The sequence below is a fragment of the Hemitrygon akajei genome, chromosome 19, assembly GCF_048418815.1.
Source record: "Hemitrygon akajei chromosome 19, sHemAka1.3, whole genome shotgun sequence".
Classification (NCBI taxonomy): Eukaryota; Metazoa; Chordata; class Chondrichthyes; order Myliobatiformes; family Dasyatidae; genus Hemitrygon; species Hemitrygon akajei.
In genome coordinates this window covers 16,176,359-16,200,199 of record NC_133142.1, presented here as the reverse complement: position 1 = coordinate 16,200,199, position 23,841 = coordinate 16,176,359, and the positions used below count along the sequence as shown (strand labels likewise).

General features: G+C 42.5%; 1 protein-coding gene across 1 annotated transcript in view; it reads left to right on the top strand.

The window, feature by feature from the left end:
• The window catches only part of efcc1 (EF-hand and coiled-coil domain containing 1), an 81,840-nt gene extending 62,563 nt beyond the window's left edge, over nucleotides 1-19,277 (top strand). The window contains exons 5-7 of the mRNA XM_073072147.1: nucleotides 8,520-8,678; nucleotides 8,941-9,010; nucleotides 16,645-19,277. Of these exons, the coding sequence (XP_072928248.1) occupies nucleotides 8,520-8,678; nucleotides 8,941-9,010; nucleotides 16,645-16,778 (363 nt within the window). The 3' untranslated portion in view covers nucleotides 16,779-19,277. The remainder of the gene's footprint in view (nucleotides 1-8,519; nucleotides 8,679-8,940; nucleotides 9,011-16,644) is intronic.
• The last annotated feature ends 4,564 nt before the right edge of the window (nucleotides 19,278-23,841 follow it).

The window sequence follows — 23,841 nt, the reverse complement described above, 5'->3', positions numbered from 1 at the left end:
GTTGCCAAGCATGGGAGGGCTGGAAGGAACTGTTTGAGATAAGTTGGAGACCAAGGGAAACAGAATGACTTGAAGGTGATGCTGTCAGTTGCAAGAGGGTGATGCAGGCTTGTTATTCATAGCTCATCCATCTGAAAGAAGGAGGTGTGCCAAACTCGCCAAATATTTCCAGCATTTTCTATTTTGATTTCATTGGTTTCATACTGGTCTGAAATTGAAAGAATGCAACTTGGAACTATTATGACCCCAGCCCCCTCCTTTGTGAGATTCGCAAGAGCCCTAGTCAAGGGGGGGTCAAATGACCCAAGAGAGAGAGGGAGACGTGCTGAAGACCACGTTCCCCAGGGAAGCAGAATAAAGCGACTCTTTGACTATTGTCTCATGAAAACCACGTGTAAAGCCCTCGGGCAAAGTGGGCTGGTCGCTCAACAAGACAAAAGCCTCGGACATAGCCATTGTCTTGGGAGACACCATTGTGGGATAAGGAATTGGCCTACGTGCAAAATCTCAGGGCAATGTGAGATGGGTGAAAGGGGAAGGATTGCCTCGCCCCCCTACCCTGATGGACATCTACAACCCTGCCAGTCCAGATAAAAGGTGGGCTGCCGAGGCGGGGTCTCAAACGCACCAAGGAGACACACAAAGACACGATAGTGCTTCCCGTCGGAGCGGGATGCCATTCTGAAGGAAACCACGTGCGTTAGACTCCGGATCGGGAGTCTGTGGATGGAATCACGGACAATCGCTTTTAACTAACAACCGGGAAGCCTGCTCTTCTGATTCCACGGCGGTGATCCGTAGGGACCCGGGCAGGTGAAGCTGTTTAATGACATCTCTCTCTCTCTCTCTAACAAAAGTGCACCAACGCGACACCACAACCGACGGCGGCTGGTGGAACTGCAGTGACCGCAAAAAGATTTTTAAATATCCAGTAAACAATATATATCTACATTACCCCTAGACAACTGTAGAGCTTATTTCTGATTGATTATTACTATACCTGTGCTTTAGATTGAGTTGTGACGACGTATATGATCCGAATGTTTTGTATTAACCATACGTTTGTGCCCCTTTATAAATAAAAACGTTTGAAAATAGTAGCATCAGGCTTCGATGGATCCATCTATCTTTGCTGGAAAACTACCCGGTTACTGGGGAACGTAACAGAACAGTATAGGGGATTTGCATGCTTACTGAGTTGCAAATCTGTCTGGACACCATGTCATCCTGTTCTAGTTAAAAACTGACGACACTCACCAGTGATTATTTCAAGTGATTATTTTATTGGTTGCTCATCCTCCTTAGTATAATGGAGAGCGTTAGGCACCAAGGTTTTTAGAGCACCTGAATTGGTTAATCCTTGCTTAACAAGAGTTGCTAATCATTTAGAGTTACTTGTGTTTTTCTTGGGTGACTCACTCTTTGTAAGGCAGTTTCCTGGTTCCTTCTGTTTAAGCTTGTTAAGTTTATTAATATCAAAGAAGATACTTAAAGCTTTTTTAGTATATAAAGGGTAAAAGAGAGTCGAGGGTAGATATAGGACCAATACAAAATGACACTGGAGATATTGTAATGAGAGACGCAGAGATGGAAGAGGAACTGAATGCATATTTTGTATCAGTCTTAACAGCGGAAGACGTCTGCAGTATACTGGACATTCAAGAGTGTCAGGGAAGTGAAGCTTGTGCAGTGAAAATTACGACTGAGGAGGTGCTCAGGAAGCTTAATGGTCTGAGGGTGGATAAATCTCCTGGACCTGATGGAATACACCCTTGGGTTCTGAAGGAAGAAGCTGGAGAAATTGCAGAGGCATTAACAATGATCTTTCAAAAATCGAGATTCTGACATTGTACCGGATGACTAAAAAATTGCAAATGTTACTCCGCTATTTAAGAAGGGTGGGAGGCAGCAGAAAGGAAACTATAAACCTGTTAGCCTGTCATCAGTGATTGGGAAGTTGTTGGAATCGATTGTTAGGGATGAGATTACGGAGTACCTGGAGGCACATGACAAGATAGGCCAAAGCAAGCATGGTTTCCTGAAAGGAAAATCCTGCCTGACAAACCTACTGCAATTCTTTGAGGAAATTACAAGCAGGATGGACAAAGGAGGTGCGGTAGACATGGTGTATTTGGATTTTCAGAAGGCCGTTGACAAGGTGCTGCACATGAGGCTGCTTAGCAAGATAAGAGCCCATGGAATTACAGGGAAATTACTAGCATGGGTGGAGCATTGGCTGATCGGCAGAAAACAGAGAGTAGGAATAAATGGATCCTATTCTGGCTGGCTGCCAGTTACCAGAGGAGTTCCACAGGGGTTGGTGTTGGGATTGCTGCTTTTTTATGATGTATGTCAATGGTTTGGACAATTGGATTAATGGATTTGTGGCTAAATTTTCAGATGATACAAATGTAGGTGGAGAAGCGGGTCGTGTTGAGGAAACAGAGAACCTGCAGAGAGACTTAGATAGTTTAGGGGAATGGGCAAAGAAGTGGCAAATGAAATACAACGTTGGAAAGTGTATGGTCATGCACTTTGGTGGAAGAAATAAACAGGCAGACTATTATTTAGGTGTGGAGAGAATTCAAAATGCAGAGATGCAAAGGGACATGCAAGATACCCTAAAGGTTAACCTCCAGGTTGAGTCAGTTATGAAGAAGACGAATGCAATGTTGGCATTCACTTCTAGAGGTATAGATTATAAGAACAGAGATGTGATGTTGAGATTCTATAAGGCACTCATGAGACCACACTTGGAGTATTGTGTGCATTTCTGGGCTCCTTATTTTGGAAAAGATATACTGACATTGGAGAGGGTTCAGAGAAGATCCACGAGAATGATTCCAGCAATGAAAGGGTTACCATATGAGGAATGTCTGGCAGCTCTTGGGCTGTATTCCCTGGAGTTCAGGAGAATGAGGGGGGGATCTCATAGAAACATTCCAAATGTTAAAAGGCCTGAACAGATTAGATATGGTAAAGTTATTTCCCGTGGTAGGGGAGTCCAGGACAAGAGGGCACGACTTCGGGATTGAAGGACGTCCTTTTAGAACTGAGATGCGGAGAAATTACTTTGGTCAGAGAGTAGTAAATCTGCGGAATTTGTGGTCACGAGTGGCTGTAGAGGTCAAGTCATTGTATGTATTCAAGGCAGAGATAGATGCGTTCTTCATTAGCCAGGGCATCAAAGGGTATATGGGGTGAAGGCAAGGGAGTGGGGATGGCTGGAAGAATTGGATGAGTCCATGATTGAATGGCGGAGCTGACTAGATGGGCCAAATAGCCTGCTCCTGCTCCTATATCTTATGGTCTTATTTTGATGTGCTCAGGGACTCCACGTTACTTGTATTATTTAAGTGGACGCCCGATCAGCACTAATCCCAGGGTCCTAGTTTTGAGAATGTTACTTCTCGTGGTGTTGCATGGCTGAGCCACCAATGTACTTTTGGAATTATTGTGAATAAGCTCCCTTTGCCGTCTCTACATCGGAATCTATCGTTTCTCTGCACTTGATTTCCAAAATTGCCAGTGCACGTTACGATATTTAGTATAGATTCCTTTCAAAAATCATGCCGAAAGCTTTACTGCATAGTTGCTGATGTTTGTAGATTATTGATGCCTCAAAGCCAATTTTTAGAGATCAAATAATTATTTCAATGATATGAGAAAGTTAACCTTCTTTTAGATTTCTTTGACTGAACACTTTAAAAAATTATGCCTTGTCAGATGTAGTTAAGTACAAAATCAAACTTTCCTAATTGATTCTGAGGCAAGGTAACACCATTTGACTTAATAATTTTAATTACAATTGGAAAGAAAATGCTACATCTGAACTTGGGTCCAGATGGCTTGAAATAGTGATGGCTTACATCTAGGTCAGCACCAATTGCTGCAATTTCTTTGGTTACAATTTTATCTGGATCAAGTAGTTTATTAAAAAGCCTTCTTTTAGCTAAAATAATTGCAACAGTTCTTAATGTCATAGAGGGCAATCTTGTACAAAATCATCAGTTATAGACCGATAATCTCATTTTGACTCTTGTTCTTTTTTGCCAAACTACTGTCAAACTCTTTTCAGCTTGCGTTTTTTGTGGCAATTGCTGTAACCTGCCGATGGGATTTCAGAGGACTGGAAATTTCCCTTGATGGTACACAGCAGCGTCAACCATAACAGCACTGCAAACAGTTAGTAGCTGTGAACCAACGTTTAAGAGAGGCAGGAACAATGTTTCTTAAAGAGAAGAAGGAAAAAATAATCCAGAATGCCTTGAGGAAGTGAAAATGTAGAAGGGTTTGAAAGAAACTAACAGCACTGGGGAAAGGGCGGGTGGAGAACAAAAGACAGTGGGCAGTACACGAGCGAGGAAAACAAGTACATAGCAGGAAAAAAGAGAAAATACAGCAGCAATGAAGAGATAATCCAATTAAGATTTCTGTTCCTACTTTTACAGCTTTGGCTAACCTAAAGTAAACTCCATACTTTCAGTGGTTCAATGGTTCCATTTAATATCGGAGAATGTATTCGGTATACAACCTGAAATTCTTACTCTCCACAGATATCCACAAAACAGAAGAAAACCCCAGAGAACGAATGACAGAAAGATGTTTGATCCCCAAAGCCCCTCCCACCCCCTCCAACGCACAAAGCAGCAGCAAAGCATCAAACCTCCCCCCACTTGTTCCAGCAGAGAGCATCAGTGCCACCACCCACCAAGCAAGCAATAGCAAAGCCCCCAAAGAGGTCTGTCAAAAACTACAGTCCATAAGCCAACACTTCAATGTTCGTTCTCTCTCTCTCTCTCGACAGAGAGGTGTCACAGTGAGAGGGGAGACCACCAGATTGCTATTTTGACGTTATAGTCTGGAGTGAGCTCACCCGACTCAAGGACCAGAAGACTCTCACCTCACCCCCATCGAGAGAGGGAGAGGGAGAGGGAGAGGGAGAGAGAGAGAGAGAGGGAGAGGGAGAGGGAGAGGGAGAGGGAGAGGGGAGAGGGAGAGGGAGAGGGAGAGGGAGAGGGAGAGAGGAGAGAGAGAGAGAGAGAGAGAGAGAGAGAGAGAGAGAGAGAGGGAGAGGGAGAGAGGAGGGGGGGGGAGAGAGAGAGAGAGAGAGGGAGGGAGTAGGGAGAGGGTAGAGAGAGAGAAAGGGAGAGGGAGAGCGAGGGGGGAGAGAGGGGGAAGAGGGAGGGGGGAGGGAGAGAGGGGAGAGAGGGGGAGAAGGGGAGAGGGAGGTGAGGGGGAGGGGGAGAGAGAGGGGGGAGAGAGAGGGAGGGGGAGGGGGAGAGGGGAGAGAGAGGGAGAGGGGGAGAGAGAGGGAGGGGGAGAGAGGGAGGGGGAGAGGGGGGAGAGAGAGGGGAGAGAGAGGGAGGGGGAGGGAGGGGGAGAGAGGGAGGGAGAGGGGGGAGAGGGGGAGAGAGAGGGAGGGGGAGAGGGGGAGAGGGGGAGAGAGAGGGAGGGGGAGAGGGGGAGAGAGAGGGAGGGGGAGAGGGAGGGAGAGGGGGAGAGGGGAGAGAGAGGGAGGGGTAGGGGAGAGGGGAGAGAGAGGGAGGGGGAGAGGGAGGGAGGGAGAGAGAGCATGATTTAAAAGAGATTTTAAGGAGTGGAATTGAAGCTGCTTTACAGATGAGCTCAAAGGAGTCACCCTCTGGTGTCATCTTCGCTCCCAAACTTTCATATTTTTCATCTTAATATATTTGGTGAAGAGCTGAGAATCTAGTACATTCATCGGGTTACCTTTCTCAACCTCCTACATTCCAGTCTATTACTAGACACAACATTACTTCCAAATCCATGTTATTTTATTCCAGCTAGATGTCATTCATACAGACCCATGCCAACTTTCTTCTCTGAACCCTATAGACACTTCCCTATTTACACATCTACGGCATCTTCAGAAACGTTCCACAACAGCTGAGCTTTAACCAATCCATGTTTTCTTTGGAAAGCTCATATATTCCACAAGTAATCCACTAAATTCCTTCCCCATTCCCCCAGCAAACCTGAACTTGCTGTACTGAATAATGAGACTCATTCTGTGTTTAAGCCGGACGTTCGGTTGAGGGATACTGGTTCACAGCTTGGCATGGACCTGATGCTTCATGAGTTCTGTGCCTGTTAATTATAGAGGCAGGTGGTTACGCAGATGGGGGGGGGGGGCTCAGATGCTGGAACCTCTGTCCTTCCTTCAGCAAAGAGTCAACTGACAGAGCTCAGTTGTTCAGAGCTGAGGAGCTGGGTGCAGTCTGTCTACGGCTGCTTTTCAGCAGCAGTGACCCCATCACTTGAATGGGGTCACAAGCCCGGATGGAAAAATGTAAGTGAAGCTAAGTGGTTGTCCTTTTTTATCCTAATACTAACGGTTTTGATTAACTTATTTCAGTTCAATTGCTCCACAGGCCAGCGAAAGATAATTAGAAACAGTGGAAAAAAAAAACCTTTGGTCAGAGTTACCAAAGCAGTCTGAGTACAGGGACTTACACTGCCCAAGGCCTAATGCTGATCGTGGATCACTTGGCTTCACAGAACAGCTGTAGTAGTGAGGCCTGATCCTTCACTTGCCCAGTGGAGCCGCAAAGGTCAGTACAGCCACAGAGAGGAGTGTGGGCAAGGTGGGCCCGAGTCAAACTTGTACTCATTTTCCAAGACAGGTTCCTCCCAGCTTCTCTTCATAATTGGAACTGCAACTGTTTGTAATGAATCTGTGTTCCCTTTATCCATTTGTTCTCTCATGAAATATGCAATAAAGCACTTAATGGCTGGTTCAACATTGAATAGGTGCTATCTTACTGTGAGTGTAAATGATATCTGGCTATTCAGTTCTAAAAGAACCTCTCAGCATGGTTTCTGAGGTGTCTTTTGCTGAGATAAAGTTGGCAATCAACTCCTAGTTCTGTCAGATTTTTCACAGCAACACTGAGTCAAGATTCCTTACCCAACCCGTGTGTGTGTTTGCCTTGCTTTCCATTTCTACCAAAGCCCTGGGATTCTAGTGTGTCACAGTGTGCGCTGGCCACGACTGAACCCAGGTGTAGAGAAACAGCAGACTCACATGTAGAGATGGAAACAAGAGTTTATACACAGGAATTCCAACAGAGTATCGGTGGCACGACTGAGCAACACTGCAAGAGGAATCATTTTCAAAACAAGCACCCTGCAATTAGTGCTAATCAGGCATCCACTTAAATATTACAAGTAACACAGAATCCCTGAGCCAATCAAAATAAATTTAACAAGCTTAAACAGAAGGCAGCAGGAGACCGCATTAAAAAGAGTGAGTTGCTCGAGAAAAACACAAGGTACTCTAAATAATTAATAACTGTTGTTAAACAACAATTAACCAATTCATTAAAAACCTCAGCGCCCAATGCTCTCTGGCGCCCCACGTAGGTCCAAAGAACTCATTACACTAGGGCTTTGCTGTTGAACCCCAGCTCTGCCCGCCTGCGGCTTGCCCCAAAATGCAACATGATATAATATTTCATCCTTGGCTGCTTGAGCTAGCCGAGTGTACTTCATGTATGTTGGATCCTGCTTCCATAGGTTTCAGTTGTACGACATTTTGGAAGCAGCCTATGATGTATATCGCTGACCAGTGGTATAGTGGCAGCAGCGGGCTTCAAGGCGAATGGTCCTGGGTTCAAATCTGGCTGGCTCCTTCCAGAGATTATCAGAGATTAAGGGAGCTAGGGCTTTACTCTTTGGAGAGGAGGAGGATGAGAGGAGACATGATAGAGGTGTACAAGATATTAAGAGGAATAGACAGAGTGGACAGCCAGCGCCTCTTCCCCAGGGCACCACTGCTCAGTACAAGAGGACGTGGCTTTAAGGTAAGGGGAGGGAAGTTCAAGGGGGATATTAGAGGAAGGTTTTTCACTCAGAGAGTGGTTGGTGCGTGGAATGCACTGCCTGAGTCAGTGGTGGAGGCAGATACACTAGTGAAGTTTAAGAGACTACTAGACAGGTATATGGAGGAATTTAAGGTGGGGGGTTATTTGGGAGGCAGGGTTTGAGGGTCGGCACAACATTGTGGGCCGAAGGGCCTGTAATGTGCTGTACTATTCTATGTTCCACGCTTTCCATCTGTGTTGAATTAACAACTCAGCCTTGTAAAAAAATAGGGAAATGGCAAAAATGCCACCCAATGTGCCACAAGACAGGAAAAGTACATATATGGTACATTCAGTTAACAAATTTTTACCTTTTGGTACCTTTTCTATGAAATTTTCTCTCCCATTTCAGAAACGTGAAGGGATAAAATTATATTTTAATTATATGCTGCACAATTAAGTGTTTTAATAAAATAGTCAACCTTAATCCCTAAAGCATAAGGTAGAAGTCTCATAATACTCATTAATAAAATGGTCTTTTCAGTTATTTTGTACTGTAACTAATGGTGTTCTCAGAAAGACATAAATATCCTTAAGCAAGTTCGTTGGTGATGGGAAGTTCTTCAGCAGAGCCTCTGCGTACTTGATTTCAAAGCTTAGAAGTGTAACTGCATTTTTGTCTTTGCTTTTCAGCTGAAGGGGTCACTGCTGTGTGAACTACAGCGTAAAGTGGATGAGACTGAACTGCTGCAGATGGAGCTGCAGATGTTAGAAACTGAGCGAGTACGTCTATCACTGATTGAAGAAAAACTGATGGATGTACTGCAGCTCCTGCAGCAATTACGTGACCTTGTGAGTGAATGATGCTCTGACAACTTGCAGTAATTTAATGCAGTAGGTTCTCACAGTAAGGGAAAGCTCATTTCCAGTGGTGCATTAGGATTGATTTATGTCTGTTACCTTCCAGGAAAAAAAGATAGGAATTTCACCCTATGTAGAAATGAATACACCATGGGAGTTATTAAATGTGACTTGGAAAGTATTTGAGTGCCAAAATGTTCATGATCATATTTTCATTTTGCAGTGTATTCAATAAAATCTTTATTTTATCTAGAATGTGTCGAGGAGATCGTTGGGAAAAATCTTGCTCAGCACTCTGGAATCCTGCAGTGATCCTCAGCATGGTGAGTAAACAAATTGATGTTATGGTTCTCTCTTTGTCCTTAACAGCACTTACAGAGAGCAAGAATACTCCACTGATTCATTTGACAAGAGCATCAATGTCAGATGAAAGTCAAACTACATGTCTCTGGTGGGGGAGAGATGCGTAACATGAAATAAAATGGAGAAGGCTCAGGAAGGTAGATAATATAAGAATGACTTGAGGGTATGGCACATGGGTGTCAACGTCCCATGGGAATTTTGACTCTGCTATTCAGTGAAAGCTAAACTAATGGCATCAGGCCACATCCTAGAGGCAATCATAAAAAGGTCCAATGGGAAAACATAGCTCCATTGCAGGGGTAAATTGTCTTAGTCCAAACTGTCATTCCTGCCAAGTTAAAGTATGAAAGTTATATAATTTTTTTTTTGCTGATGGCAGGTACAAAACAAAATAACTGATGAAAATACAATCCAGAAATGCCCATTTCAATATGTGGAGTTTTCCACCAGTTTTTACTTACCGTGCTCCAGACAGGTGTTGCTAACTTTCTGGAGGTAAATGTGAAATTTTACTCCAGTGCTATTTAGTGTTATGTCATTAATCAAGGAATAATGGAAGTTTATGAGGAGTGAGAAATGTAAGCAAGTACCAGCTGTTGATGGAATTTCCATAAACTCACCGTCGAGATAATTGAGTGGAGAGGATTTGGGTAAGAGAAGAACAATATTATTTTTGCCATAGACACATTTACAAAGGGGTAAGTGAATTGTGTTGTGCCTTTAATATTTCAATATACTGTATATACAAGATTACTCAAATATTATTGAAATATTAAATACTTTAAAGTAAACATAAGGTTAGCCCACATTTCTGACTCCCATGTCTTCCTTTGAATTAGTTTAATGTTTTGAAGTTACAAAATATCACAAATTGTATTAGAAAAAAATATAACTCAGAAGTAATAAGTACTTGAAGAATTTGCAAATCCAGCATCATATTTGGCATTTGATTTTATTTACAAATCTGCTATTTTTCCGGTGCAGAAGACTTTGAATTAATTAAAAACAGCTTGGTAGCATGATTTTTGGTCACATGTACTGAAGAATTCTGCTAGAAGTTCTATTGGCTAAAATTGTTAGCTCATTAATTCTTGATTGTACAGGGGCTGAAGGGATGCAGGGAGAAAGCAGGAGTCTGGAGCTGAGAGGAAAATTAGATCAGCCATGATAAAATTGCAGAGCAGACTTGATGGGCCAAATGGCCTAATTCTGCTCCTATATCTTATGGTCTTATGGTATATTAAGATATTGTCATGGTTGTAAATTTGTGTACTTCAGTGGAAAATGGTAAGGAACTTAGAACTAAAGTCCATGAGATATAGGAACAGAATTAGGCCATTTGACCCATTGAGTCTATTCCACCATTTCATCATCCTGATCTGTTTCCCCTCCCAGCACCAATCTCCTGCCTTCTCCCCACACCCCTCCATTCCTGACTAATCAAGAAACATATCCACTGAGGAACATATCTAATAAGCTGTCCATTAAATCAATTTCAATGCATTAAATATTAAATCTGTATTATACCCAAGTAATCTGGAAAAGTAATTTGGCACAGCAATTGGATACAAGGTGTTAGTCAGAGGGTTTTTTTTTAGAGAGAATGGGTTTCATCACATTCATACAGAGTGTAGACATTGCAATTCTTTCACCTCTGCAACAGATAATAAAGGATGAACCGTGGAGTTTGCTGGGAAGTTGGTATTTGTATCACACAGGCACATGCAACAAAGGGAGGTGGAGAGAATCAGAAATCGCACATTGATGAAACACCTGTTGAGTCTACGGATATTTGGAGTGCAAATGTTTAAAGAAAAGGACATAAGTTCCAACTTTATGTCTGAATGGTTGCAAACTTTTGCTAGTTTCTAAACTAAACTTGGTTTATTAGCAAGACTGCGAGGGGTGTTTTAATTTTGTTTTTGTTGTGATCAGACAAAGTATTATATTAATTTTGGCTGAAAATTGCTTGCTAATTATTAAAATACCACTTTAAATGTTAAAAAGTGGCCTTTTACTTATGAAGCATTGGAATGTTGGTAAATAATTGACTGTATGGGTAAAGGCAGTAGAAGTAAAGCATATGTTTGTACTTTTGCCCAATTAGATCATGACAGAATTCCTGCATGAAAATCACCTTCTAGGTCCCCTAATCCCATTCATATCCCAAATCTATTGATCTCAGTCCTGAACATTGTTATCAAGTGGGTACAAAATTCCAAATGTTCTCAAACTTTGAGTGAAACTATTTTTTCTCATCTCAGTCCTAAATTTGTGACTCCTTATTATGATATTATAATCTTTCTGCCAAGGGAAGCAGCCACTCAGCATCTATCCTATAAAGTATTCTAAGATATGTCTTATTGAAAGTACCTGCCATCTAGAGAACCTTGAAGATAAATATATTCTTCCTTGGGGATGGAGACTAAAGCTCAGTATGGTCCCACCGAAGCCTTGTATAATTGCAGTAAACGTGTTTTCGTTCATTTACTCCTTGCAATGAAGTCACAATTGTGGAAAACTTTGTGATCAATATTTGGCGACATGGTAGCAACAGCAGCTGTACAGCACCAGCGATCTCCAATTGGGGTTCAACTCCGCCGCTGCCTGTAAAAGATTCTCACCGGGACCACATGGATTTCCTCTGGGTGCTCCAGTTTCATCCCACGTTCCAAAGATGGCCCGGGTTAGTAAGTTACTGGCACGCTATGTTGGCGCCAGAACCGCGTGTACACTTGCTGGCTGCCCCCAGTACATCCTCAGACTGTGTAGGTTGTTGAGACAAAATGATGCATTTCACCGAATGTTGGGATGTTTTGGTGTACACGTGACAAGTAAAGCTAATCTGTATGTATGGTCTTGGTATAGAGTTAAACAGCATGGTAATGGATCCCTTGACCCAGCTCATTCATGCTGACCATGGTGCCTATTTTATTTTACTGAGATGCCATGTGGCATAGACTCTTTGCAGAATAGATCCTTTCTGCCCTTTGAGCCACACCGCCCAGCAGTCCCCTATTTAATCCTAGCCTAATCACGGGACAATTTACAGTGACTAATTAACCTACCAACCAGTACATCTTTGGACAATGGGAGGAAACTGGAGCACCCGGAGGAAACCCACGCAGTCACAGGAGAATGTACAAACTCCTAAGCAGGCAATGGCAGGAATTGAACCCAGATCTCTGGTACGGTAAAGCATTATGCTAACCACTACACTGCCGTGATGCCCCATTTGTTGCAGTCCTATTTGCAAACGTTGCCAATCTGATTCCTGAGCTTTTGGTCTAAGTGCCTTTCCTTCCCACCTGATCCATACCTTGGAAGAATATCATCCACCAATCCATCGGGTTTTAATGAGATACGATGGCCTTGGCAAGCTTGTGAAAATGATACCGGGTTAAGCGACTTCAGCTGGAAGTGGAGTATAGAGAATTTGGAGTTGTTCCACCAGGAGTGCAGAACTTTCGATATTATTTATGATCATTAATAGTTTCAGTATGGTAATAAGTAAAAACTGACAGACAAATCAGAAACAGAAGACAAATTTAAGATGAGTAACATCAGAAGCAGTAGCAATATGGGGAAATCTTGCAGGCCCCGTCCTCTTGTTGCACATCTGTCAGGTTTGGAGGATCAGTTCATGTCTGTCACTGGCTGGTGCAATCCAATGGGCGTGATGTGTGGAGAAGCCCAGACCAGAGATGCTCCAGTCCAAACAAATACATCTTTGAGGGGAAAAATAAACTTCTAAGCAATGAGGAAAATGGTGGGGGTCAAGGGATTAATTGGAATCGTTCTGGCAAAGAATCAGCTCGGAAACTGTGAATTGAATGTTCCTTCCTGCATTATTCTGTGATGCTGTGGTGCATTGAATATGCCAGCACAGCAGTATAATGAGAATACTTTCCTGCAGCATAATGTCTTTGGAAGATTAATGTTTGTCATGTCTTGCATTCCAGAATTATTTCAAGTATATAAACAGCCGTTGAACTATCTAGCCAAACAGGATGTTATGTAATGACATTTTTAAAAAAGTATTCAGGTTAACAAAAAACAGATTTTGCTGACGTTCTCCTCTCAGCTTGATAGGAATGTCACTAGTTTTTCAATTCCTTCCCTATTGCTATATATTTGAAAACTTTACATCATATTGTGTCTGTCGTTATCATGTTCAAGTTGCCTTTTAGGTCCTTTCGCTGTCTTACACCATTTTCGTGGCACCACGCTTTCTCCGTCTGTGACCTGTTTATGTTTCTGCAGGTCGGGCTTCTTCCCTGACCCTGGAGAATACAGCCTGTTCCAAGGCCCCTCCCAATACACCATCACCAACCTCTCCTTCCTCTGACTTTCATCTCAAGTTTTCCAATATTGCCCACCTACCCAGATCACCTGGACTTCAACGCTTTCTAACTGCTGTCCATCCCACACTCAAAACTACACAACTACTTTTGAACATGTTTTTTTTACCAGATAAATTTCTGAAAAAAAAAACCCCACTTCTAACACTAAGCATTAAATGGGAGAAATTCTCTGGATGCTGGAAATCCAGAGCAACACACACAAAATACTGGAGGAACTCAGCAGGTCAGGCAGCTTCTGGGGAGATGAATAAACAGTAGACGTTATGGGTCAAACCCTTTCTTCAGGACTGGAAAGTAGGGAATGCCAGAATAGAAACAGTAGGGGGTCGGGAGGGGAAGGACAACAAGCTAGAAAGTGATATAAAATTTATGTTTATTGTTTTTATTTTATAACCTGTTTCTCCTGACTCAGGCACTAGTTCAGGAATTCTGTTTGTCTTCTCGTTCTGATATTTCCTATTTGCTTGAATTGGCAAATTGTTCTCTCATTCTCTTCTACAGACCAGGATATTTTCAACATGGAGTTTTGTTCCAGTTACTTCATATGAACCCTGATGATATGTCTTTCCACATCAGCAGACTTTGACAATATATTATGTAAAAATTCAAGATTTTGTAAGAAAAACAGAATAAAATGAAAATATCATGAAAAGGGAAAGAGTGATTAGCCTGTCAGCATGTGGTATTAATTCACATGTCTGTCTATATTTATTGATTGATTGATTCAGATACAATGCGGAATAAGCCCTTCCAGGCCTTTTATCCCTAGTTTTAATTTTAACCATGATTTATCCCTAGTCTAATCATGGGACAATTTACAATGACCAATTAACATAGGATTTTGCACGCAATTTTCAGCACCTAGATTCCCATAAAGAAATATACCTTCTCATTTTACAGTGGGAGTTTTGTTCTCAGATTATAAATGGTGTATTGTCGTATACAATACACCCGAGTACAATGACATTTCTTGCTTGCATGAAGCACACAAGAGTATACGTGTTAACAATTCTAAAGCTTTTCTCCCCCAACATGCAACTCCCCCAGGGAAATTTTCAAGCTCACTGGTCTGAACTGACAGTTTTCCAGTGGAACTGCAATTTCGAACCCCCTTCATCCTCAGACACAATCTCAGTTACATACTTTATTGCTTCGCCAGTGGGGGGGGGTGAGGATCTCAGTCTGTCTCCGGTTCCCAGCCTCAGCTTGCTGCTGCTTCAGATCTCCACCACATTCACAGTTTGCCGCTCGCCGCTGCGCAGGGAGGTCAAAGCAACCACAGGTATTTGCCTGCATCCTAGGGCTTCCCTCCAATACCAGCACTTGGGCATGGCGCTCGTAGCTCTCAAGCATTCCCATACCTGGGAAATCAGCCTGAAGTCTTAGAGACTCACTGTGGTTCCAGAACACAGAACACGCCTCCCATGTGTATTCCTCACCGTCTTTAACTACTCACCATTCCCTCCCACCGCCCCCCATCCAGCACTCCGTGCCCTTCGTTCTTCCCTGTTTACTGCCACAACAGCACTACTGCAATGTGGCTACAAGGCTATTGGTCATATGTCCCACGGAGAAGTGACTGCAGAGGGCCCATTTGCTGGGAGCTATCGATATGTTTATAACCCCACTGCCTTGTGGGCAGCCTCGGGAGCGAGGAAGGCTACGGGAGCAAATCCAGGCAGCAAATCTGGAAGTAGGGCCCCTAAAGGGGGCTGGATGTCATTGAACATCCCTCCGGCAGCTCCTGCAGCCAAGCTGGTGCCAAACATATTGCTTCATAAGCTTTCCTTTGGACTACACCGGTGAGGCTGGTGGGGTGGGGGGATCTTGACGACTGGGCATCTCAGGATCTCCACACCTTCCACCCAGGCTTGTGATGATGATCATCACCCATTGTCCTTCGAGACAGACGGATGCCAACCAATAAACATGTGGTATCAATAGGGAACACTGTGCTGAAACAACACTGTCAACACCTCACCGAAAAATCTGACAATGTTCATTGAACCCTCACGCATCAAGTTCTATCTGTTCGTGAGGCTTTTGCAGACATCGTTAGAGTGACCCACAACATTATTCTGTTACATAGAACACTACAGCACAGTACAGGCCCTTCAGCCCTCCATGTTGTGCCGACCCATATAACCCTTAAAAAAAAAGTACTAAACCCACACTACCCCATAAACCCTCCATTTTTCTTTCATCCATGTCATTCCAGGCACTCACAACCCTCTGTATAAAAAGAAACTTACCCCTGATGTCTCCCCTAAACTTCCCTCCCTTAATTTTGTACATATGCCCTCAGGTGTTTGCTATTGGTGCCCTGGGAAACAGGTACTGACTATCCACTCTATCTATGCCTCTCATAATCTTGTAGACCTCTATCAAGTCCCCTCTCATTCTTCTACGCTCCAAAGAGAAAAGTCCCAGCTCTGCTAACCTTGCTTCATATGACTTGTTCTCCAAACCAGGCAACATTCTGGTAAATCTCCTCTGCACCCTCTCCATAGCTTCCACATCCTTCCTATAATGAGGTGACCTGAACTGAACACAATACTCTTAAGTGCGGTCTCACCAGAGATTTGTAGAGTTGCAACATGACCTCTCTACTCTTGAACTCAATCCCCCAATTGGCAAGAAACTCATCTGGGAGTCGTCCCTGAGCCAGGGACTCGAGGTGACGTAGCACCAAATATTTTCTAGTGTTAAAGTGAATGGCCACAGCTACAGGTGGGGAGAGATTTGAAAATACTGGTGAAATTTTCAGGGAGTGAGACAGAAGCTGGTATGGAGTCTGAAATCATTAAGGTTTAATGTGCAGGTTAGAGAGCACGTCCACTGCAGTTACCTGCACAGTTAAGCGGAGCAGACTTGATGGGCCAGGTAGCCGGGCTCTGCTCCTGTATCTCAATCATTACAGAATTCATATGTTGTCATTTGCAGAGCCTCTTTTTGGGTTTGAATAGCATTTTTTGAGGAAAGTTTACAATCGGTTGCACCCCTTCTATGAATTTTCTTTTGTTTTTGCTATTGCTGCTGACAGCATCTTCCTCTACTGTATATAATGGATTAACAAAGAAGCACTTTATATTTTATTGTTCCTATGAATACAGGAACGGCTGCATGTTCAAACTAGTCAGATCCTGTGTCTAGCATTCCCCCCTGGCAATAGTGTAGAAAGCATAAATTGTTCATCTAAAAAAAAATGATCTATTGATTCTTTCTTACAGGAAAGACTCACATTCTGGAGGTACTGAATGCCTTGTATCATGAACTTACTGCTTGTGAGCTTCTCTCCGGCAAGTCTTTGGAAAAGGTTCAGAGTCACCAGTCCCTGGGAAATCCACTGCTCATCTCCTGTTGAGGATCTGCAAGCTGGCTTTGCTGATTTGTTCATAGAGCACTTCAAACGCTTCCCAGAAATCTACAACTCCTGTATCCCAAGCAAGTTTGTAAAACAAATGTCTTACGCACCTTACTTAACACAATGTTAAACTCGTTGGCCAGATTAACTTGCTTTACTGGATGGAAGCTAAATCGTATCATTACGGCTCCTACTTATTAGTCTTTACAACTTGAGGAAGAGAACGCTAGGGAACTGTCCAATAAAGAATGCTTAACAAATGAGTCCAAAAGAAATAGTTGTGTCTTTTAGAAGTACTAAATGAACAGCCAAAATATTAGATTATCATGAAAATGTAAGTTCTAACAAGAAAACATACAACATTGGCTCAAAAATCATAAACATGAAATATATATATTTTTTAAAGACAAAAATCACAAAAAGTGACAGATTTAACTCCTACTGAGTGTATGAAATGTTTATTGGGTCAGGCCTTCTGACATAAATAGCAGAAGTGAATACAGATAGCTGAACAGCTCAAATGGGAAATTAAATGCCATAGTTATGATCCAGACGTAATGGCAAATGCCAGTGAACACTACAGGAGAATTTTTTAACCATCGTACTGCTGCTACTATAAATATTATTGCAGCAATAAATATATATGTATTTATTCCATTGCCACATTATACACAAAACGTATCTGATAACTTTAGAGGACAGTTCTAAAGCCGCAGTATTGAAATTTACATTCATAAGCAGCCAGCTATAACATTTGTAATTTCTATGCTGAATTAAGTAAACTTAGCCTTGTAGAGCCACTTATAAGTGAGACAGATATTTCCATTAGTCCTGGTAACCAAACAAAAGTTAGATCAATTGGCATTGTGTCATTAAAATGTGGTCTGTGGAACTGAAGCCAATCAGCAAGTCTGTACCGATGACTCTGACACTGTCGCCAGGAACCTTTCAAATAAAAAATTGAAGGGAGCTTGTGATTGATGATGGGAATAACCCTGCAGCAAGGCATAGTCATAGTCTCCAGCTCCAGATCGTGGAGTTATTGGGCAAACTCCCATGCAATATTCTTTTGGTTACAAGCTGTAACTGTAGCCATCTCAGAGTTGTACGTTGTCCGACTTGTATCTAAAGTTTGTGGGTGCTTGGTTTCAGTTGCAGTTTAAATCCCTAACATACAACCATAAGACATAGGAGCAGAAGTAGGCCATTCTGCCCATCAAGTCTGCTCCACCATTCCATCAGGGCTGATCCTGGAGCGCCAAACACCTGCCTTCTCGCCATAGCTTTCGATGCCCTGACTGATCAGGAAAAGATCAATTTCCGCCTTAAATATACACACAGACTTGGCCTCCACCACAGTTTTTGGCAGAGCATTCCACAGATTTACTACTCCCTGACTTTAAAAAAAAATTCCTGCTTACTTTGGTTCTAAAAAGTCACCTCCCAATTTAGAGGCGGTGCCCTCTAGTTCTGGATACCCCCAGCATTCCCTCCACATCCACCCTATCTAGTCCTTTCAGCATTCAATATATTTCAATGAGATCCCCATGCATTTTTCTAAATTCCAGTGAGCACAGGCCCAAAGCTGCCAAATGCACCTCATATGTTAACCCTTTCATTCCTGGAATCATCCGTGTGAACGTCCTCTGTACTCTCTCCAATGACAACACATCCTTTCTGAGTTATGGGGCCCAAAACTGTTGACAATACTCCAATTGCCGCCTGACATGGGCCAGTGAATGTTCCATTAGGCTGCTGAAGTAGAAACTGTGCTGCGAAGATTCGCTGACATTCCCTGAACTTGGGCCGGTATGTTTCACTGTGTTCTCTCAGAAGTTTTGTGTAGGTATCTGGAATAAAGATTGTCAAGTGAGAAGGAAGTGTTTTGTGAAGTAATAGATGGTCCTTGACTGAAAGCATGAACAAGGTTTGGGAATGTTGAAGTTAGTAGACTGTATGTGCAAAATGGCAGATACTCTGTATGCATTTCCAACCCCAAAATGCACACCTAAAACAAAACCATTTTTACTTTGGAGAGAGAGAGCAGCTGCACAATTTGCCGTGTACTTCAAGAGTAAGGCAAACTGTATTTTCCTTTATTTTACTATATGTGTGACCCACTTTATAAAAACAAAAATAAAGTAATTTTTTTACTATTGTGTTAGATTATTTGCTAGTCAAAGGTTGCTTGGGCAGATTGATAGCTGTAACCACCCAGCACTAAAGCTCTCAAATTGATACATCATAAGTTTGCAAAATCTCATTTCTGTTCTTGTACGCAAGATGGGATCAGACTGATCTTATTGAATGACAGAGCAGGACTGAGTGAATTAATCCTGTTTCTGTTTCACAAGTTCACTGGCAATTTTATTCAATTCAGGCAATTTTATGAAAGATACCACAGTCAAGATTTGTGTCTTTACCCTGTAAATTCAAAACGATGTCAATGGCATTAAATGGAACAAAATTTAAAATAAAATAGCAGCTTTTCCAAACTTGAGTGGTTTTAATCTTATGTATTTTGTTTTCTAACTTTACCTCCTGTGCATTCCATTCTTGAAAAAATTGTTTGCTCTCTCTGACTTTATTTTTGCAAGCAGGAATTTGCTACGCAAGATGTATGTACTCAAAGTACGAAGTAAGTTTATTATCAAAGTGCATATACTTTGACCACAGACCACAGTTTGTGCGGCTTCAGAGCCGTGTGTTAGACATGGCTGTGAGCAGCACGGAGGTCCTGCAGGGGACTGTATTGGCTCCCTCCCCGTTTACCCTGTATACCTCGGTCTTTAGCTACAACACCGAGTCATGTCACCTGCAGAAATTCTCTGATGACTCAGCAATATAAAGGGAAGACAGGAGGATGAATGCAGGACTCTGGTGGAGGACTTTGTCAAATGGTGCACGCTGAATCATCTGCAGATCAACATCAGTAAGACAAAGGAGATGGTGATGGGCTTTAGGAAGACTAAGCCTGCACTGCTCCCTGTTAATATTGATGGTGAAGTCATGGGTGTGGTGAGGACCTACAAGTACCTGGGGGTGCTCCTGGATGACAGACTTGAGTGGAGCACCAACACAGAGGCTGTGTACAAGGGCCAGAGTTGCCTTTACTTCCTGAAGAGACTGAGGTCCTTTGGAATACGCAGGCCTCTCCTTCACATGTTCTACCAGTCTGTTGTTGCCAGTGCAATCTTCTATGTGGTGGTGTGCTGGGGCAGTGGCATCAACACGGGTGATGCCAACAGGCTCAATAAACAGATTAGAAAGGGTTGCTCTGTTGTAAGAGTCAAACTGGACACACTGGAGGCTGTGGTAGAACAAAGGACCCTACAGAAAGTGCAGCATTTCTAGACAATGTCTCTCACCCTCTGCATGCCACCTTGGCTGAACAGAGGAGCACTTTTAGTAATAGACTAAGAACGCGACATTGTTCCAAAGAGCGCTATATGAGATCATTCTTACCCTCGGCCATTAGGCTCTATAATGAGTCAACCTATAGCCGGGAAAGTGATGACCCCCTCCTGTTAGACTGTTTGTGGTAACTTAATTTTTTTATTCTTTCTACTCTTCTAATATTTATATCTGTGCACTTGTAAAGCTACTGTGACACTGTAATTTCCTTTGGGATCAATAAAGTACCTACCTGCTGTTATGTCACAATATTCTTTTTCTTGCAGGCATACTCAATAAATCCATAGTAGAATAATAATAACCATAACAGAATCAGTGAAAGATCTCTTGGGCGTTCAACCAGTGTGCAAAACAATGGCGATCCAAGCCCGCTGTATAGGTTTTGATGGATATTTTCAGGAACCTGCATTCCACAGCCCAAGACACGTGAAACAACCATAATGATTTTGCAGGTCACCAATGACCTCTTTGCCAGGCTCTTCAGTTCAGAGAGAATGGATGTTGACAGGGCCATCATTTTTTACGATTTCTCTAGGGTACTAGACTATTGATTCTACCCTTGTTCCTCACTGCTCTATGCATACAAATCCTTATTTCATAAAAACTGCAAAGGCTTCGTTCCTCAAAAACAAAACTTTTCAATGATGAATTTCAATACCAAATTGTTTTCAATAACAAATGTTGCATTTTGCACAGAGCCTCTTAACATGCTGACATGTGCTTTGATATTGTTCTATCCAGTTACCATACAGGTCGCTTTTCAAAAGCAATAGTAGCTATTTCTACATAGTAGTTACATCTACACAAAGTAAATGTCGCAGGAAAGCAGCATCCATCATCAGGGACCCCCTGCACCCCACCTCGCTACTGCCATCAGGAAGAAAGTACAGTAACCTCAGGACTCACACCACCAAGTCTGGGAACAGTTATTACTCCTCAAACGTCAGGCTCTTGAACCAAAGGGGATAACTTCACTCAATTTCACTTGCCTCAGTGATATGTTCCCAAAACCTATGGACTCACTTTCAAGGACTCTTCATCTCACGTTTTCAATATTTATTGTTTGTTTATCATTATTATTTATTTATTTTTTGTATTTGTGCAGTTTGTTGCTTTTTGCACACTGGTTGAATGGCAAGCTGGTGTGGTCTTTCATCGATTCTATCATGGTCATTATTCTATTATGGATTTATTGAGTATGCCTGCAAGAAAATGAATCTCAGGGTTGTATGTGGTAACACTTATGTACATTGATAATAAATTAACTTTGAACTTTAACAAAACCCATAACACCTCTTCATAAGACCATAAATATTGCAGGCAAGTATGAAATCGAAGAACGTATGCAGGTAAGGTTAAGAACTGAGCCAGCTCAGAATGCTGAGAGGGAAGTTTCAAGGTCAGGCCGAGAGGTGCAATGCCAAATTGATTCAACAGCACTTATGTAAATTATTGTAATTTATTCTGCACATCCTTATTTTTCTACTGAATAACAAAAGGTAGATATCAGGATAGATGCTGGGAAGACTATGTTCACAGATGCTATAAAGCCGTGTTCACATATGCCAGGGATTTAAATATTCAGCAACTGAATTTATCAGGGTAGTTTCAAAATTACACAAGGTAGTGTTGCTTCTAAGAGACCTTGGCTTGTCAAACTCTGACCCTTCAATCTAAGTTAAGTAACCAGAGCTCAGTATCTTATTGGTTCCTCAAGTTTGTTATAGCTGGGGAGGTTGGGGGGTGGGTGGTATAGATGGAGTGGTAGTGGGGATAAACTCCCTCTACCTATTAAATGTTCCCAATGGCATGCATCTCAGATAGCCTCTGACAACTAACTCCATCTCCTGGCTTTCATGTGTGGCTTAGCTACTATGCCCAGCAGAAGCATTTCTACTGACAGGAGAAGGGGCAAAGACAGGTTACTGGCACTATAAAACCAATCACTATGGGCAGATGGGGCTCATCAGCCGTGGTTGGCAGCTCATCAAGGAGAAGGAAAACTCTGGTCTCAAACCAACGCTGCGCTGCGGCTATACCCACTCACAGGAATGCCTTCGGGAGTAAACCCCGAGGGAAAATCTGGAGCTGAAGGGATATCAACACTGACTGGCAACACTTGGGACGCTGTTGGCGCCAAACTACATCAGCTTCTGCCATTCCTTTGGGGGGAGAGGGAGAGGGAGAGAGAGACTGCTGTAGCAGCTTGCTCTCCATATTGTACTGCCATGGCTTGTATATCACATGGACTGCCACGACACAATATCCTTGGTCAACCCCGACCAATGGAGGGCTTCAAGTAGTATACCTTATGTCCGCTCCCTGTCAACGTTATCTACTTGTCTTTGAAGCAAGTACTAAAACAAGGTGGTTGATTGAAGCCCAGCTTCGTCAAAAGTCTTGTTCATCACCATAAATTGGACACCGAAGCTTCAAACAGCTGAGAGTTTAAAGGTTAAGACTTCATATCTTTGCACAGAATTGTACATCAGCATGTACTTTTGTTGCAAATTAATTAGAATTCCTTTCTTCTTCCTTTTAAAATAGTCTTTTCACAAAATGGTTGTCAATGAGTTTTAAAAAAAGCCTGAGGTACATTTTAGAAATCTATAAATTTATGAGTGACAGCAAAGCAAGACGCATTGGATAATGTTAATCTTTCCAACTAGAGTTTGCAATTTGTTTATCCAATATTCGTCAAAAATAGAGCACATGCACTGGCTGCACATCATCCCTGCAATGTCTGTATTTTTTTCCTCCGTCGCTACAGGGATTGAAATGGAACTTTTCACGTTTGTGTGGCTCAGTACACATCATGAGGAACATCTGACTGGTTTACCATTGGGAAGCTCATAAAGGACTCTTTATGGCTATCAGTTTTACAGGGGTAATGTACCAAAGAAAACAAAATGCAACAGTTGGAGCAGAATGAATATGAACAGGCTTCTTCAGAAAGTATTAGTCAGTGTTAGCCTTGAGTTAGACATCCTTTCCCATTTACACTCTATGGTATTTTGCATTGCTGAATTGAAGGTGCATACTCCCTCTACAGGACATCTGGGAATAAGACAAGTAATGGCATTTTCCCCATTTATCCATTATCTGAACAGCACAAGGAATGAAGTGTAACTGAGAATGGGTGAATTTAGTTTCATGTCAGATACTGAAAAGATAGGATTATTAAAAACAAGACAGAAAGTAAGAGAGCATCTTAATAAATTTCCAATAAAATTTCAAATCTGTAGTTACAGTACAGGGAGGCCAACAGACACATATCTCTGTTGCATGAAATGGACTGTCATCGAAGGAAAGCATATAGACCTGTGCAAAAGACATAAGAACATAAGAAATAGGAGCAGGAGTTGGCCATCTGGCCATCGAGCCTGCTCCACCATTCAATAAGATCATGGCTGATCTGGCCATGGACTCATCTCCACCTACCTGTCTTTTCCCCCATAATCATTAATTCCTCTACTTTGCACAATACTGTATTTGTCAATGTGGAGCAGCGAACAAGCTTGTAAATTTGACAGGAGCAAAGAATGTTGGGAATGGCAAGGGTGGAGCACCGCAGGAGGGGTGTGGGGCAAATGGCAGAAGTGTCAGGGGCAGGGGGTGGTGCAGGTGCAGGCACACCCCAGCTCTGAGA